The sequence below is a fragment of the Pleurodeles waltl genome, chromosome 5, assembly GCF_031143425.1.
Source record: "Pleurodeles waltl isolate 20211129_DDA chromosome 5, aPleWal1.hap1.20221129, whole genome shotgun sequence".
Taxonomy (NCBI): Eukaryota; Metazoa; Chordata; class Amphibia; order Caudata; family Salamandridae; genus Pleurodeles; species Pleurodeles waltl.
The window spans coordinates 1024838626-1024856133 of NC_090444.1; the positions used below are offsets into that span (position 1 = coordinate 1024838626).

The 17508-nt window shown below is 42.0% G+C and overlaps 1 protein-coding gene across 2 annotated transcripts in view; it reads right to left on the reverse strand.

The window, feature by feature from the left end:
* Nucleotides 1–17508, reverse strand: part of STXBP5 (syntaxin binding protein 5) — a 933640-nt gene that overhangs the window by 144836 nt on the left and 771296 nt on the right. For both annotated transcript variants that reach the window (XM_069235194.1, XM_069235193.1), the window contains one exon: nucleotides 13543–13593. In XM_069235194.1, the coding sequence (XP_069091295.1) occupies nucleotides 13543–13593 (51 nt within the window). The remainder of the gene's footprint in view (nucleotides 1–13542; nucleotides 13594–17508) is intronic.

The following is a 17508-nucleotide window of genomic DNA, read 5'->3' on the forward strand; positions in this document are numbered from 1 at the left end:
CCAAGTGAATAACCCCTGGAAGGTTATTCAAATGTGAATATCCCCAGGTGTCAGACTAGATCTGGAAGATTTTGAGCAGTACCTCTATATGCAGGTGGCGCCATTTGATTCCATGTTGTCCGTGCCGGAAGTGACGTGCGCAGTACCTATAGAGGTACCCCCTCGATGCGCTGATGTCGGTTACCTTCACAACTTTCCACAGCAGGAGCATGGAGCTACATTTAGAACTGCCTCCCGGTGTGGAAAAAAACTAAAGCTCTGAATGGGGGTCTCCTTCATACCTGAACCGGCTCGCAGATACGGGAGAACGAGAGGGTTGGTAAGAAATCAGCAGCTAGATAGACTATCAGATAAGGCATTACTGAAGGTAAGTAACTTGTTCATCTGATAAGAGACGTCTAGCCCAAGATTCCTTACCTTTGAATAGATACCCAATCAATAATTTCCTGGAGGTGGGTCTGCGAGTCCAGTCAAGCCCTGCAGTACCAAACGGTCAAAGTGCCCATCGCTATGGACCTCACTATGAAGGCAGTAATGTTTTGTGAATGTGTGCAGGGATGCCCACGTAGCTGCCTGACACATATCCAGGAGAGGAACACAGCACGCTAACACAGTGGTCGCAGCCTTGTCTCTAGATAGTGAGCCCGCAAGTCCAAAGGGGCTGTTTCTTGGCCAATGTGTACGAGACCTTAATACACAAGATAACCCATCAAGGGATAGTTCTTTTCTGTACAGCTTTCCCTTTTCTGCTCCCACATAACCCACGATGAGTTGATTGTCAGTCCGAAACTCTTTTGTGCGGTCAAGATAGAAGATCAGCTCTCTTTTTGGGTTCAGGCGATGGAGTCTCCCCTCTTCTTTGGAGGGAGAAGGAGGAGGGAAGAAGGTGGAGCAAAGAAGGTAGGTAGGGTGAAGTTCTGGCCTACATAAAAAGGAGTGACAACCTTTGGTAGGAAAGAGGCACATGTCTGGAAGACCAGTTTGTCTGGGAAAAGGTGGTATAAGGAGGGGGCACCTATATTGCTAGGAGTTCGTTGACCCTCCTGGCTGATGTTATGGCCACTAAAAAGCTGTTTTGATATCAACAGCCTAAGAAGACAATTATGTAGAAGCGCAAATGAAGCACACTTGAGAAAAGTGAGGCCCAGGTTGTAGTACCACTAAGGTATAACAAAAGGTTTAGGTGGAACCATCTGCTGAACAGATTTAATGAACCTAGCCACAACTGGTGACTTGAAGAGAGAAGGCTGGTCCACCAACCACAGAAACGCCAAGACGGCAGGTAAGTATTCCTCAACTGTGCCAAAGCAGAGACCTGTAGGCCAAGAGCAGTGGAAAGAAGAGAACTTGTGAAAGAGATGCAGATAAAAGCTTGACATTTTGAGAGCCACATCATGATACAAACTTTTCCCAACGGCAGGCGTATACCGCCTTGGTGGAGGGACGCCTGGCTGCCAGAATAACATCACAGATTTGGGGAGGAAGCCGAAGGCTGTCAACTGTCACCGCTCAATCTCCAAACATGGAGGTGTAGCGTGTGCAGGCTTGGTTGCAGAACCCTGCCCGGTTGCTGTAACAGAAGATTATCCCGAAGAGGCAGCCTAATTGGCTGATAGCTATGCTCAACAGCTTGGGATACCAGACTCTTCGTGCTCAATCCAGAACCACAAGAATGACTTGGGGCTTGCCATTCCTGATCTTTTTGATAACTCTGGGTGAGACTGGAATAGGCAGAAGGGAATCCAGGGCGCTGGAGCTCCTCTTGAGATAAAAAGTCTCAGAGCGAGAGCCACCTTGGAAACTCCAGAGCACAGAACTTCTAACACTGCACCTTCTTGAATATTTGTAATCTGCTAGGCATCTTTGCCTGAATTAATCTGCCCAGGCATTCAGAGAGCCTGCCAGGTACTGAACCACCAGGGAAATGTTCTGATATTCTAGTCTGTCAAGAGGCACAGGGCCTCTTGACAGAGAGTCCATGACCCCACTCTGCCCTGTTGGTTGAAGTACTACCTGTTGGTGTTGTCCGTCAACACCCACACCAGCCTTCCCCTGATCGAAGGAAGAAAGGCTTTTGATGCCAACTGGATCGCCTAAAGCTCCAGTACGTCTATGTGGAGGTCGGACTCCGCCAAGGTGTGGAGAAAAAGAAGATGGGCCTCAAAAAGCAAGTGCTATATGTGGAACAGAAGAATGGAAGTGGCAAGAGCAGCTCCCCCAGATGGCCACCCCATCCCAGAAGTGATGCATCTGTCACTACCGTCAAGTCTGGTCGGGGAAAGGAGAGAGGTCTGCCACTGACCCAGTACATGTTCATCACACACCACTGCAGAGCCTATGCAGTGCCCTCCGAGATCTGGGCCAGGTCTGAGAGATTCCCCTGATGCTGAGCGCATGGGGCCTTCAGGTCCCACTGCAGAGCCCACGTATGCCAGCAGGCATGTGTCTCCAGCAGGATTCAGACAGTCCAGCTGGCGCTGAGGGTGAACCCACTGGCATTATCCCCAGATGAAGGGCCGCTTGGCTCCTTAGGGTCCAAAGGAGTGCCAGAGGGAGTTGGTAAGGATCCAATGAGTCATACAATGGCCTTGTGGAACTGTTTAATCTGCCTCGGTTTCGCAGGCTGCCACGGAAAATCAGGTTGTGCTTGGACAAGCTGTGGGATATGCAGTGACACAGATCAATTTCATGAGCAAGATTGAGAGGCATGGTGATACCATCATGCCTTCTCAGGAGTATATGAGTAGCAAGAGGGAGCAGATTATTGTTATGTTTTTGTTGATTTTTTTATGTTTTTACCCTAAGACTTGGAGTGCAACCACAACAGATCTCAGGAATTACTCCGGCGACGGACCGGGAAAAGGAGAATGGAACAACCCTTCGACTTGGACCAGTCTCGAGGCGGAGTCTTTCAATGTCAGTGACAGAGTTTTGCTTCACTGCCTCAAATGGCCTTCGGGTTCGTCGATGCACACTCACTTCAGACCTTATAGTTATGGCACGACAGCAGGCATCACAGGCAAACCTGATGAGGATATGATCCACAGACATTTGTTTGTGACAGTCCTCAAAGGACTTAAAACCTGTTCTGGGAGGTGACATTTTCTTTGTTTGCATAATTTTTTTTCTTTTTCTGAGGTAGTGTCTCAAGGAGACAAAAGGTAGCTCCAGATCTGCATCTGGAGGAGCAGAAAGAAACAAACTGATGCACATGGAAGACCACTTATAGGCCCCTTATGTCTTTTCCAGAGCCAAATTGTGTCAGAGCAGAGCCACAATTGCTGAAAACGTTTCCAGATCCAGTATGATGCCTGAGGGGTATTCAAGAGGTAAGGAATCTGGGGTTAGAAGTCTCTATCAGAAAATCACATTCCTGGCTGTTGGGTGTCTGTTGAGAATCAAGCCTGTTTTGCCCCCGGCCCCCACTAACCTCCCTGAGAAGTGTGTGACTGCTCGCTGTTGCTATTAGTGAGAGTCAATTGATAAAGGCCTTGTACTTAACCCACTTTGCAGAACCATTGTAGAATGGACAGAAGGACATGAGACAAATGAATCCAGCCCCTAAAGCTTTTACCACAGTGGCCCAGAAACCCCTGCTACCCTTGTCGCTCCCCACCCCCAAATACGGTCTGATAAACTAGTAACTCAGTGTGAAAATATCACCAAAAAACGTATTCAATATAAACAGCCCAAAATAAACAAATGCCTAACCACCCTAAACCACTGCTTTAATGAGGGGCAAAGGAATAGGAAAGCAGAGAGACAAGTAAGGAATCAAGAAACTATTAAAGAAGCAGCTCTTACCAATTCTGTTCTAACTCACTCCCAGGGAGTATGTGGTCTCCCCTCCGCCACCTCTCCACCCGCTATTCTGAACCTCCAAGCATCTGGAAGCACTATACATCAAAACATTTGATGAATTCATCACAGTAAGGTCACACAGCATCAAGGTTTAGCACCTCTAGAAAATCCCAGTCTGAGTCTACGTGCATAAAGACATAACCCTTAGTCTGATTAGCCATTTGTAAATGGATCGGAAAACAGACTGAGGCCCCTCTGAACCATACTCTTTCTCAACTCCCACAGGCCCAGGGATCCGTCACTCAGATTAAAAAAATTAAAAAAAAAAGAAGCTCTGATTTGCCTGCCATCACCACCTTTTCCTGCATGCCCAAGCACAGTATCTGGGCTCTCCAGAACTAGGCCGAGTTCAGCAATGATTTAATGGTTTCCTGCATATTCAACAGATCCCTTAACACATTCCTTTTCCAATGATAGAGGGCGTCAGCGGTCATCGCCTCTGCATCCTAATGCACTCCTCTTGAATTTTTCAGCAACTCTATCTTTGACTCCATCTTGGCCTCGGAACAACATCATTTGAAAGACAACTCTTCCTTTACCTGAGCAGCAACTACAGCCTGCTAGTTCTCCAGCACTGTATTCTGCTCTTGGCACTTCCATTCTTCTGCTCCAGCAATAGCATTTGCACTTTGAGGCCTGTCTGCTTTTTCTCCACACTCTGCACTGTAGATTCAATAGTGCCTGTTTTTCTTGCAGCTTTCTCATTCAGATTACAAATGGAACATAATAATAATTGTTCATATCTTGAGTGTCTTCTTTTGTTGTGATGCAAAATCAGGTGAAAAAGCCTCTCTTCACATTACTTCTGACTGCAGAGTCCACAAAGGTATGTTCAAGGCCACAATTTTGTTTTGGAGCTGGGACACAGCTTATCCTTGTCTGGGGTTTCCACAGTGTGGTTGCAGACTGAGACAGCACTGAGGCCTCATTGTTGCAGAGGCATGATCCACTCTCTGACAAAGGATGTGACTCCCATGTTCATCTTCTCCTCCAGGTGCTCCTTCTCCAGAAATGTCTTCTTAATGTGTATTCCTCATTGACCACAATCCTCTGCTGGGCCTCCGCATCTATCCACCTCCAGTCACTCAGGGTCCACTACTACCCTGGATACCCCCAGAATTTCACTCTTTGAGGGCGGTCTGTGCAGGATTTTCAACCTGTTCATCCAAACCTGTGCACTGCAGCACAATCAGGCCCAGAGAAGCGGCGCTGTATGCCACAGAGATTCCTTACTCTGAAAAAGACTTGGAAACCCTGTCACTGCAAGCACAGCAATATTTCAGTCTCTGTCCCTGACTCCGGCACCCCAGGGACCACAGAAACTGGGAAAGACAGGGGCATGATGGAGAACATCAAGAACAAATTCCCTCTTAGGACCCAGCCAGCCACAACCCCAGTTCCTTATTTCAAAGAATAACTGAAATGGAGGTGGATCATTCTCACAATGACTAAAACAACCTTCAACTCAGGAAAAGCATTCAAAAGGTGGCACAATACAGCACTCAAATCACTATACTACGATGAGACGGATACAAGGACATACAATGATGCCTTAAGGAGACACTGCTGGGGGATGATGTAATTTATAATGTAACTATGCTAATGTTATAGATCAGTCGTTCTTAACCTTTTGGCTTATCTGGGCCCCAACTGAATCCTTAATTTAAATCCCAGGACACCCACTGACTCATTATTGGAAGCCATGGACCCCCGGCCTAAACAATTTCTTCGATTTGGACCTCAGAACAATACACAAAAATATACACAAAACTAATGCTCAATTACTGAATTTTTTTTTTTTTGTGGGGAGGTGGGGGGAGGGATGCATCAACGATAGGCTTGGACCTGGGCACTTTAAATTAAAGCCCTGAAGTGCCCCTTGCAGAGTGTCAATCAGTAACACCTCATCACAGAGTGTGGTCAGGTCAGCAGTCTCAATTCTCTCATTCCTCTCTGATGAGACAGGGAATGCCGCCTCCTCTCACTGGGAGAGAAAGCGGCAGTCCCAATCCTCCAGGAAACCCGGTGGCTTGCCACGCAAGATCACCACTGCAGCTGGTAAGTTATTTTCTTTTATTTTTGATGTGTGCGTGCTTGTATGTATGTATGAATGTATGTGTATTAGTGCGTTCATGCTGTGAATGGATAGGTGTGCTGGTGAATGGTGGGTGTTACACCTGTCAGCTCTTGGCGTGGTTTCCCTGAACTTTTCTTCTTCTGACCTCCTGTTTTTGGATCCTGTGCTGTAATTTGTTTTGCTGGTTTTGATACTCTAGGAACTTTACCACTGCTAACTAATTCTAAAGTGCAAGTGCTCTCTGTCTAAATGATATTGGTAATTGGTTTACCATGACTGGCATATTTGATTTACTAGTAAGTCCTTAGTTAAGTGCACTAGAGGTGCCCAGGGGCTACTAGTGGGCCTGCAGCACTGATTGTGCCACCCACATGAGTAGCCCTGTAAACATGGCTCAGACCTCCCCTGCAGTGTCTGTGTGTGCAGTTTTGCATTGCCAAATTTGACCTAGCAAGGGTACTCGCGAGGTCCAAACGTTCCTTTTTACTACATGTAAGTCACCCCTACTGTAGGCACTATGTAGCCCCATGGGCAGGATGCAGTGTATTCAAAAGGTTGGACAAGTACTGGTGTGTTTTACATGTCCTAATAGTCAAATACAGCCAAATTCGTTTTTCACTTTTGCAAGGCTTATCTCTCCCATAGGTTAACATGGGGATTGCCTTTAAATGTCTTTTAAGCGCAGTTTCCTTTTGGGAGCAGATAGAGATTTGGAGCTCGGGGTCTCACAACTCACAATTTAAAAATACATCTTTTGGTAAAGTTGGTGTTGGAAATGGCCTTCCTGCAGGGTCACCCCCAAACTTTTTGCCTTCCTCCTTCTCTTTTTTTCTGACCTCATGTTTGCTGGCTTTGGGACTCTGCGCACTTTACCACTGCTAATCAGTGTTAAAGTGCATATGCTCTTTCCCTAAAACATAGTGACATTGGCTCATACACAATTAGCATATTTAATTTATTTGTAAGTCTCTAGTAAATGTGCACTACATGTGCCCAGGGCCTGTAGATTAAATGCTACTAGTAGGCCTGCTGCACTGATTGTGCCAACCACATAAGTAGCCCCCTAACCATGTCTCAGGCCTGTCATTGCAAGGCCTGTGTGTGCAGTTTTACTGCCACTTCGACTTGGCATTTCAAAGTAGTTGCCAAGTCTTAAACTACCCTTTTTCTACATTAAGGTCACCCCAAAGGAAGGCCCTAGGTGGCCCATAGGACAGGGTGCTATGTAGGTAAAAGACAGAATATGAACATGTGTGTTCTATATGTCCTGGTAGTAGAAAAGCTCCTAAATTAGTTTTAAACTGCTGTGAGGCCTGCTGTTTTCATAGGATAGAATTAGGGCTACCCTCATATACTGTTTGAGTGGTAGTTTCTGATCTGAAAGGAGTAACCAGGTCCTATTTAATATGGGCAGGATGATGATAGAAAATCCTGCTTAATGGTGAAGTTGGATTTAATACTAATATTCTAGAAATGCCACTTTTAGAAAGTGAGCATTTCTCTACCCTTAAATCCTTCTGTGCCTTACAATCCACATCTGGCTAGGTTAGTTGACAGCTCCCTTGTGCATTTCACTCAGACAACCCCAAACACAGGATGCTCAGTCACACCTGCACACATCTACATACTGACAGGGTCTTCCTGGGCTGGGAGGGTGGAGGGCGTGTCACTTACATGTCAAAGAACAGTGGACTGCCCTCACACAATGGACTGCCACACTCCCTAGTGGGACCTGGCAGGGAGGATGGAATTGAAAGGTGACTTTGTGCACTTCTAAGCTACTCTTGGAAGTCTCCCCCACTTCAAAGGCACATTTGGGTATTTAACCAGGGCTTCTGACCCTACCAACTCAGACATTTCTACAGACACTTCTACAGACACTTCTGGACCTGAACCTGCAACCTGTCAAGGGGAACTGCCTGGCTGCCCAAAGGACTCACCTGACTGCTTTTCTGCAAAGGACTGCTGCCCTGCTGTTGCCCTGCTGCCTTGCTGCCCTCCGGCTCTGCAGAGAAGTGCTCTCCAAGGGGCTTGGATTGAGCTTGCCTACTATTTTCTGAAGTCTTAGAGCCAAAAAGACTTAATCTCTGCAAAGAACTCCTTATGCTGTGAAATTTCAACACACAGCGTGCCAGAAACTACGCATAGCCTGCATTGCGGTGAGAAAATCACCTCACGCCGAACCAGAACGATGCAGCCCGGCTCCCCGAGTGGAGATCAATGTAGCACCAGCCTTGCGACTGGAACTTTGAGACACGGCCCACTCCATTGACGCATAGCCGAGCTGGAACGACGTAGCCCGACTTCCTGTGAAGAGAATCAACGCAGCGCCTGTCGTGCAACAGAAATTTCCCTGCATCGCCCACCAGGTCAACACAGCTCCTGTGACCTTGTCCTGCATGCCCAGAATTTCTCTGCATCGCACCAGGGGTGTCCAAATACCCCGCAACCCGAAGAAGATCCAAGCCCGCGCGCCGGAAATCGATGCAAGGCCCTGACTGTGTAAAAAATATTGACGCATCGCATGTGTGGGCCCGGAGAAAGCGACGCACCCCTCCCCGTTTTCCACGCATCTCCTCCTCTGCGGCCCCTTGCGGATAATTTAGATGCAAACCAGGTACTTTGTGCTTGCAAGAGACACTTCTTGCTTTTAAGAACTTAAGACTCTTTTTATAATTCTCTAAAGTGATATTTCAATGTGTACTAATCAAATCTTGATTGTTTTGACCTTATTGTATCCAGATTAATATTCAATATTTTTCAAACCTGTATGGTGTATTTTTTGTGGTGTTTATATTGTGTTATTGCATGATTTATTGCACAAATACTTTACGCATTGCATTCTAAGTTAAGCCTGAGTGCTCAATGCCAAGCTACCAAAGGATGGGCACAGGATGATTTGGATTGTGTGTGACTTACCCTGACTAGTGTGAGAGTCCTTGCTTAGACAGGGGTAAGCTGACTGCCAACCAAATACCCCATTTCTAACAGTTGGGTTTTAGATTGTCTGTTTGAAAATGCCATTTTTAGAAAATGGGCATTTACTTGCTTAACCATTCTGTGCCTCTGCTTCACTACTGAATACACGTCTGGGTCATACTGACAGTGGAGCTGTTTGTGAATTCACTCTAGACAGGGACACAGAGGGAGCTGAGGTGTGTCCTGCATATCCTGATGAGTCTTCCTAGGCTAGAGTGGGAGATAGGAGCTCTCATACAAGACAGTCTCTAACCCCCTAGACTGTGTCTGGGACAGGGCAAGAAAGAGGCAGGGTCCTGTGCACTACAAAGACTTTCCTTTGAAGTTTGCCTCTTCAAAGGCAGAAATGAGTATAAGTATTGGACTGCTGACCACACAACTTCAGATTACTTCTGGATCAAGAGGAACCTTTGCGAAGGAGAAGAGCTTGATTCTTGAGGAGGACCTGTCACTCTGCCTATTACTTTGCTGTGCTGGCTTGCTGCTGATGATTCTGCCTTATGAGGAAAAGGACTGGACTTTGCTTTCTGAAATCCTGCTTGTGAAGTTTATCCAAGGGCTGGGACTGAGCTTACCCCCTGTTCTGAATCCTCATGACCATCAAAGACTTCATCTGCCAGCATCTGGGCTCTCTTGCTGAGTCCCCTCCCCTGCCATGTGGTGCCATATCAAGTCCCTGGGCCTTGAAAGGAGAAGCTGGTGAATCCAAGGTGAAAATTCACACACCAGAGCCGAGCAGCAGAAAAATCAGTGCAGTGCCTGCACCGTGGCGGAAAAATGGACCACATTGCCTATTTCAGTGTGGATTCATCACTGCCATACGTCTGGATTTTACACACATTGTCCTTTGGCTTCAAAATCTTCAACATCACTGTATAAACTTCAAGATACTTCTCTGGAAACTGACACATTGCTTACCTGGCGATGAAGGAATCTGTGCACGGCCTCATATGCGAGTAAGGAATTGACGGATCGTTTGCTTTTCCAACGCACGCTTGCCTGTGCGGCTTCATTTTTGACGCATACCAGGTACTTTATGCTAAAACAACACATCCATTGATTTCTGTAGATTGAGACTCTTTTTACTTTAAAAATTGATGTCTGTTTTTGTGTATGTTGGATTTTTGTCGTTTTAGTCTTGTTTGATTTAGATAAATATTGGCTATTTTTCTAAACTCGTATTGAGTCCTTTTGTGGTGTTTTCACTGTGTTACTCTGTGTGTTTGTACAAATACTTTACACATTGCCTCTGAGATAAGCCTAACTGATTGTGCCAAGCTACCAAGGGAGTGAGAGCAGGGGTTATCTGAGCTATGTATCTCCCATACCTTGACTAGAGTGAGTGTCCATACTTGGACAGGATGTAAACTGACTGCTAACTAGAGACCCCCTTTCTAACAGTGGGTATATGTGTGCACACTTGTGTGAGTGTGCATGTGATGGGTGAGTGACTGTGGGCCTAATCAAATTACCGTCTGCCACAGGATCAGACATTAACTGTCAGTTTAGTCTATAATAATTCTATATGAACTTGGGGATTACACATGTTGTCCATGCACTAGTGTTCTTCTTGACAAAGTAATCCTAGGTTAAACTGGGATCTCTTGTGTTGTCTATGCAGGACTCTTAGTAAGACAAAAGCGCATAAAATGTTTAACGGCTGCTTAACAATGTTAACTGCAAATAAGACTTGGCTACTAAATAATTGACACAAACATCCACATACATTCAAAGCTACTCACTGTTTTTTTTATTTTTCTAAATAAATGGTATTAAACCTTAACAGACTATACTGAATATGTATATGCACAGATAAAAAAAATAAAACAAAGAGAAGCAACATAGAGGATAATCATTACTAAGTAATCTCTATTTTGAGAGAATTTCAAAGCAGCTATATATTCACAGTGATTTATATGTTTTTGGAAATGAGATTTGGAAATAATTTTTCCAGACAAGGACATAAATGTAGTTGGGTTTTTTCAGTATGATTTTAAAATTATCCCAGAGAAAGTGCAGTGTGACAGTAAAACATGCTGGTATAATGAACTCAAATACCAGTACATTTTGGTAAAAAAAAATAATCAAGTGTACAAAGCAACGCCTCCCAAGAAAGATGCTTGTTCTCTTTCGAGCTTTCAAATATATACTTTTTTCGCAAGGTTATCATTTTGACAGTCAACAAGAATCTTTAAAAAGGAGGAAAGGAAAAGTATATAAGAAATCAAACAGTCAAGATTAATTATGATGGCCCCTTTAAAAGGGCCAGATTCACTTAATTGCTATCACTGTTACAACATAATTGAAGTTTTAGTGAACAGGCCCAGAGTTGGAATCGGAGACCAATTATTAAAAGGGATACTACGCTTAACAGAACCCTGTTTAAGATAACTCACTCATATCCGGGGTAGAGAGAGATCTTGTGAAATCGGCCCATTTGTCAAATGTTTTTACGCTTCTCATGTTTGTCTTACGGAACCGATGCACCCCATTCTTTTTTCCTAAATAAATGCGATTATTGAAACAAACGCAAAATAAAATGCTCAAGAAAACGTATTGAAACCGTGAGTGACATGAGTTCTGTTCTGCAATGTATCCATTTCAAAGGAGACAGATTATGTTTTGCACAATTTAAAAAACACGCAACAACTATTGCAGCAAAATACTCAACAATTAAATAATGATAGTCAAGGGGAACTTTTACAAACCAATTACCTCCGGATTTTCATTTGTAATTTGCATCAATTCATCATTACCACAATTTCCTGTTAAGCATTGGACAGATGTAATCATATGACGCACATAATATCCTCTTTTTATTAAAATCAAAGTACAGATTGTGCTATAATGAACACTATTTGGGTAATCTGAATGAACAAATATAATTTCGAAATACATCTGTAAGTCACAACTTTATATATAAATATCATAAATAATAGAATGTGAGTTTTGTTTCCTAATTCTGCAGCTACCAGTCAGCATTCAACGAGGTGCGACGAGTCTGAGCCACAGCGCTAGGAGTTTTAAAGTCTGAGAATTTGCTTCGACTGATTTAGGCCTATATTTGAGACAAATGTCAGACTTCTAAGTGATAATCGAAACAAATCTTAAAATATTCCAAAGAAATCTATCACAACTGTAGATGTATTTGCCTGTTGAAATTCATAAAATGTAAAAGTTATGTACGCAAGTTTTCGATTAGATGGATAAATCTGCATATTTAAATAAGACATAAGACAGCATGTGTGCAATTTACTCTGTTTCTTAGTAGGATTTTGTTTTACCTGTGGAGAAACCCCGTTTCATAACAGCCTGATTAAATATGGTGTTGCCTCGCTGTATTAACACTTAAAATACACACAGACGGATGAAAATCTGCATGTGGTTCCAGTGTGTAAAACTTGCAGACACTCCCACCAAGAAGCAAACTTACATTTACTACTAAATTTGTGAATCAGAAATGTTCACAATAATGGTTGAATTTATAGATCCGCGAATGCACTTTATACGTTACCCCAATTCGGTGTCTGCAAATTAATATTGGAAATCTACATATGTGTTAAATTCAGTTTAGATGCACAAAATGCTTTGTTAATTAAGACTTACAAGTTCTTTTCAGCATGTTTTTGTTTTGTCTTATTCTCTGCAAATCGAAAATGTAGATGGATAATGTGTTTCACAGGCCACTATCGCAAATCTATTTGATGTGTCAAAGTGACGAGGGGCACATATAATCATGCGAAGATTTCAACATCACTAACATATAGGAATAGCGTCTACAATAGCAGGGTAACTTTACTTGTAATTCTAGTTCTTCAAATAATCACCAATTTGAGTCTGTAAAGAGACCTTAACATCTCAATTAAGTTGAGGATGACAGCCCTTTTGTTGATTACCTTATTTATACCTCATTTGTAACCATAAGCGTATTTTGGTCTCAACTTTTAAACTCAATCGCTCCATGAATTCATTAATATAACCAGTCCAAGATGAAATACTTAAACATATATATAAATAGTCCTTCTTTTACCTTCTGCTTCATTTCAAATCTCAATTTGCTAACATTGATTACAATGTAGCGGTACCTCGGGTAGTATAGTGCAGAGACCCAGGATTAGCAATGGGCTGAACGGGCATCACTTCCAGAGTGAGAATCAAAAATGCTTTTGTGCTGAATTTTTACAAGGCATTGAATTGTCAAGGTATGCATGTGATTACTCAAAAGATAACGCAGCAATAGAAAACTGCTAACAGATTTATGGAGAACTTAAAAGTTAGTTCTAGTGTGTCTGATGTTCTAGCTAAAGATGTAATTCTTCACATATGCGGATTAGGTGAATCTCTTAAGAAATAATGAAGAGAAAAGTAAGAGCAAAAATGTTTGCGAATATGGTCCTACATTCTGCTAAGCTTGAACTCAATCAAATAATGCTGGCATCACTTTAGGGAAATGTACTTTAGTTTACTTGCATACGTTTTAAAAAGTGCAGTTTCCAAGAAGTTACTTGGAGTTTTTGGAAATTGTGGAAAATATGCGCATTAATTTGTCTAAATCATTCGATTTGAAGAACATACCAATTTCAACACAGTATTACAGCACATCTGTAAAGTAAGCTTCTTCTTACCTAAATCAGGCTTGAGTTCTGTAGGCAAACTTAACTTCCTTGACATCTTTGCTGAAAAATAATAAATGTCCTTAAAATTCAGTGGATGTAGGATGTATTACTACATACATTTTAATACATGCCTTATGTTAATTAATAGAAATAAGTAAAAAATATAATTTATCCATCATTTTATATGCAATACAAATGACCATTCCAGCTTTTTCAAGCCTGAGCAACACAAACGTGTTCAGTACTTGGTAAAGGACACATTTGAGCACCTTCCAGAAACCGAGAAGTGAGGAAGTTTGCAAAGAAACACATTTCAAGAGTTCCGAGTATAATTCCCTTTGTGATAAAGTGTTTTCTCAGCTCCATGTTCCCTTCTTCGAACACATGATTATTTTAAATACCGTTCAATAATTGTGGAACAGTGCCCTCAACCTGTTGGCATCCTATCCTCCCTCGCTGTGTTCTGCAGAACCACACTTCATCACTTGCTCACCACATCTTCCACTACACATTAAAAGTAAATAAATCCATATTTTATAACTTAAAGACACAACTTGACAATTTCAGAACCAAGCATTCTCTTATTTTAAGCTTGCAAACACTACTAGTTGGCGTTATTTTGGAGTATGAAACTCATTAGTAACTCCATGTCTCTAAAAATGTATTTCTTCATTTATGTCGTGGCAGAGACACTGCTATTTACTCTACCCCTCATCTGGCAGTCATTTTCCTTGTTAATGGCGGTGGCTAGGCTGCGCAAGAGAATTGTGTGGAGGTAAAACACACAATTAAAGCAAATTCCCTGGTGCAGAGACCTTTTCTAGGGCTGGGCAACCTAAGTGATTCCCTTTTATGTACGACACATGTATAGTGGAAAGAAGGTTGCATGGCTGGTTTTAATATTTAAATATATTTGAAACAGAGGTGGTGCTAATTTGTGCAATGCTCAATGAATTGATAGTGACACAAATGTAATACTTTCTGTAATGAATGCAGTACCTGAATACAAGGGATTAGTCTCCCTTTTTCTTCAGCGGCCATGTTGAGTCTTACGTGTTATGTGTGAATGTCAATTCTTCTTATGATCCTGAGTTAAGGGAAGTGTGAGGTGACAGTTTACAGAATGTTCATAGAGGGTACTCTTCATGGGATTCAGTACGTGGTGGTTAGGACAGAGGCGGAGGATAAGGAACATGTTTTGATCACAATTAAAGTAATTGTACTAATTGCCGGAGTTGCTGTTTCCACACAGGTGATGGGCACCTCTCATCAAGAGGACCCCAGGGCCTGCAGTTTTCACCTCACCTCCTGGTTGTGCTGCCTTTGTTTCAGGTGATGACTGTTGAGTGGATACACTGGGAGCAAGCAGCACTCCATTATCTGCGGCTGAACATTTATCCTTGACTTGCTCTTTTTCAGGCTCCACACAGTAATGTGACATAGCTTAAGCACCCAAAGCTCTAGTGTCTCCACCTCCAGTTTACAGGTCATGTTTGCTGCTTAACCTTCCCACAGTGCATTGCTGCAGCAGTGGGAGGACACCCTTCTTCTAGCTTTTATGGATGGCATTGTTTCGGATGCCTACCAGCCATTTTAGGAGATTCAGCTATCGGTTAGCCACACTTTACAACCCATGGTAATTTCAACAGGGTGAAGAATGTGCTAGGTATTTTTGATGAAGATTTAAAAAAATAAAACTTTGACTTTTCATTAAGAATATTTATAAAGTATGATGTTTTAAGGTTGAGATGCTTGACTTCCCTGTCTAATGTTAGAGACTATTGTTCTCCCTGGGGGATTTTGGCATCTTTATTCACTCTACAGAGGAAATAAATTGTTGGTGTTATTGGAAACCCAATCATGAGGAATTTAACCGAGTCCTCAGTCAGTAGGCCCAAATCCTTCGAGTAAGCCAATTCCTACATATACATCACTATTATACACTTAGTCGGGTTTTCATCATTAAGCTGTCAATAAGCTTTCTGTATGTATTTAAGCTTTGACTGTACCACGATATTATCACCTTTATCATTCTTTTTTTATTATAATATTCTTGTCATCTCTCAATTGGTGCAAGGCTGTGCAGTCTCCTTTGATCAAATTCTTCGGGTTTTGTTAATTTTTTTCAATATTTTCAATTCTTTTATGACACATTCGGAGAATAAGTCAATTGTATTAGCTAGTGGTAATACAGAGCGAAATTGAGAGTTTTTAGACACACTGGTTTAAGAGGAAAAAGATAAAATCTAAACTACAATTTATAGAAAAAGTACAGTTACTAACAGCGTACTGTGTCCCTCGAGTCACCATGACCAAAAACTGAAATGGAGTATACCATTTGGTGAAATGCTGATCGTTAAGAAAAACTGTTCAACAGTGGAAGAACTTGGAAAAAACGTTAGTTTCACAAAAAGGTGGTTGCTGTCACATGGGTACTCACCAAAAGTTATAGAAAAAGCTGACAAACACAAGTCGATAAAAAAAGTGAAGAACTCTCGGATGCAAGAGAAATGGAAAAGATGATAAGGAGAACATCAGAATGATAATGTCATACAACAAGAAAGCCAGTAAGGTCAGGGGCATAATGAAAAAAACTGTGGCATATGTCATTAAAGGATCCAGGCCTTATGGATAGGATTGGCATATTTTCACAGATACCTCTCAGCTCCATCTTTATCCACTATACTCACAAGCAGTCACTTTGGAAAAAGAGAAAACTACAAAGGATCAGCTTGGATGGGTAATGATTAGAAAAAAATGGCTTTTGGAAACACCCTAAATGTAAGACTTGTAAACATGAAATATGAACAAGAGTATGAGGTCAATGAGAAAACATTTTCAATTTAAAACACATTAAGTGTAATTGTGTGATTTATATCTTCAAATGTCCCTGCAATATGTTGTAAAGCGAAAGCACCATATGTCTGCTTCATAAGAGGATAGTAGAATGTCTATGGGCAATTGCGAACAAGAGCACTAATTACCCTGAAGCACAGCGTTATGAAACAGTGCATGGTGGTGATCCTGCATCTCTGATTTTTTGAGAAATAGATTTGATGGAAAGTTCAATTAGAGGAGGAGATAGAACAAAAGCTTTGAGACAATTGGAATAGAAGTATATGATGAAATATCAAACTATGACCCATTATGGACACAATCAGGGTGAGGAATAACATGCACATTTATGAATGTGAGGTAATCGGATATGAAATCCTGAGATGGTTTTTTTTATCAGATTAACAGGAGTATAATTTTTCAGCTGATTGGCAAACCCTCGAAATTAATAGGCTGACATTTTGAGGACTTTTTGCATTAGATAATGATTCGGAATATGGTGTATGCCCCTTTAGAAGGAATCCAGATGTTAATGTTATCACTAGCACATGTAAAAATTGGAAGCCCACTAGAGGGCATGAGTTCCAACTCACTATTGTTTCATATCAATGGCAGAACCAGAACCATGACAGTGAACACAAGGAGAGGATAGGTTGCAGAAGCGTACATGCTTATTCACTAGAGGGTAGTGCTGGTTTAAAGATGACTGTCATTGAGCAGCGCAGTGATTTTGTGCGATGTTGGAAACCAGTGATAATATACTATGTGTCCCAGAGTGCATTGTAATGAGATGCTATAATGCAGGACCTTGTTGCAGTGTATTTGTGATACACTACAGCTCCCAGGAGCAACAGCATCCTATAGATAGGAAAAACACTATTTAGGTGTAGGAGTTGGCTTTCAGTGTAAATGAAGCAAGACTACTGTCGAAACACCATTTTATTTTGAGATTCTGTGTTTCTGGATTAAAGGAAATCAGTGAACTGAATTCACATCATGGAGTGCCGCCTACTTACCATTGGTATATATATGTATATATATATATATATATATATATATATATATATATATATATATATATATATATATATATATAATTTATATGCAGTTGCCAGGTGAACATCTTGGAAGGAGTGCTTT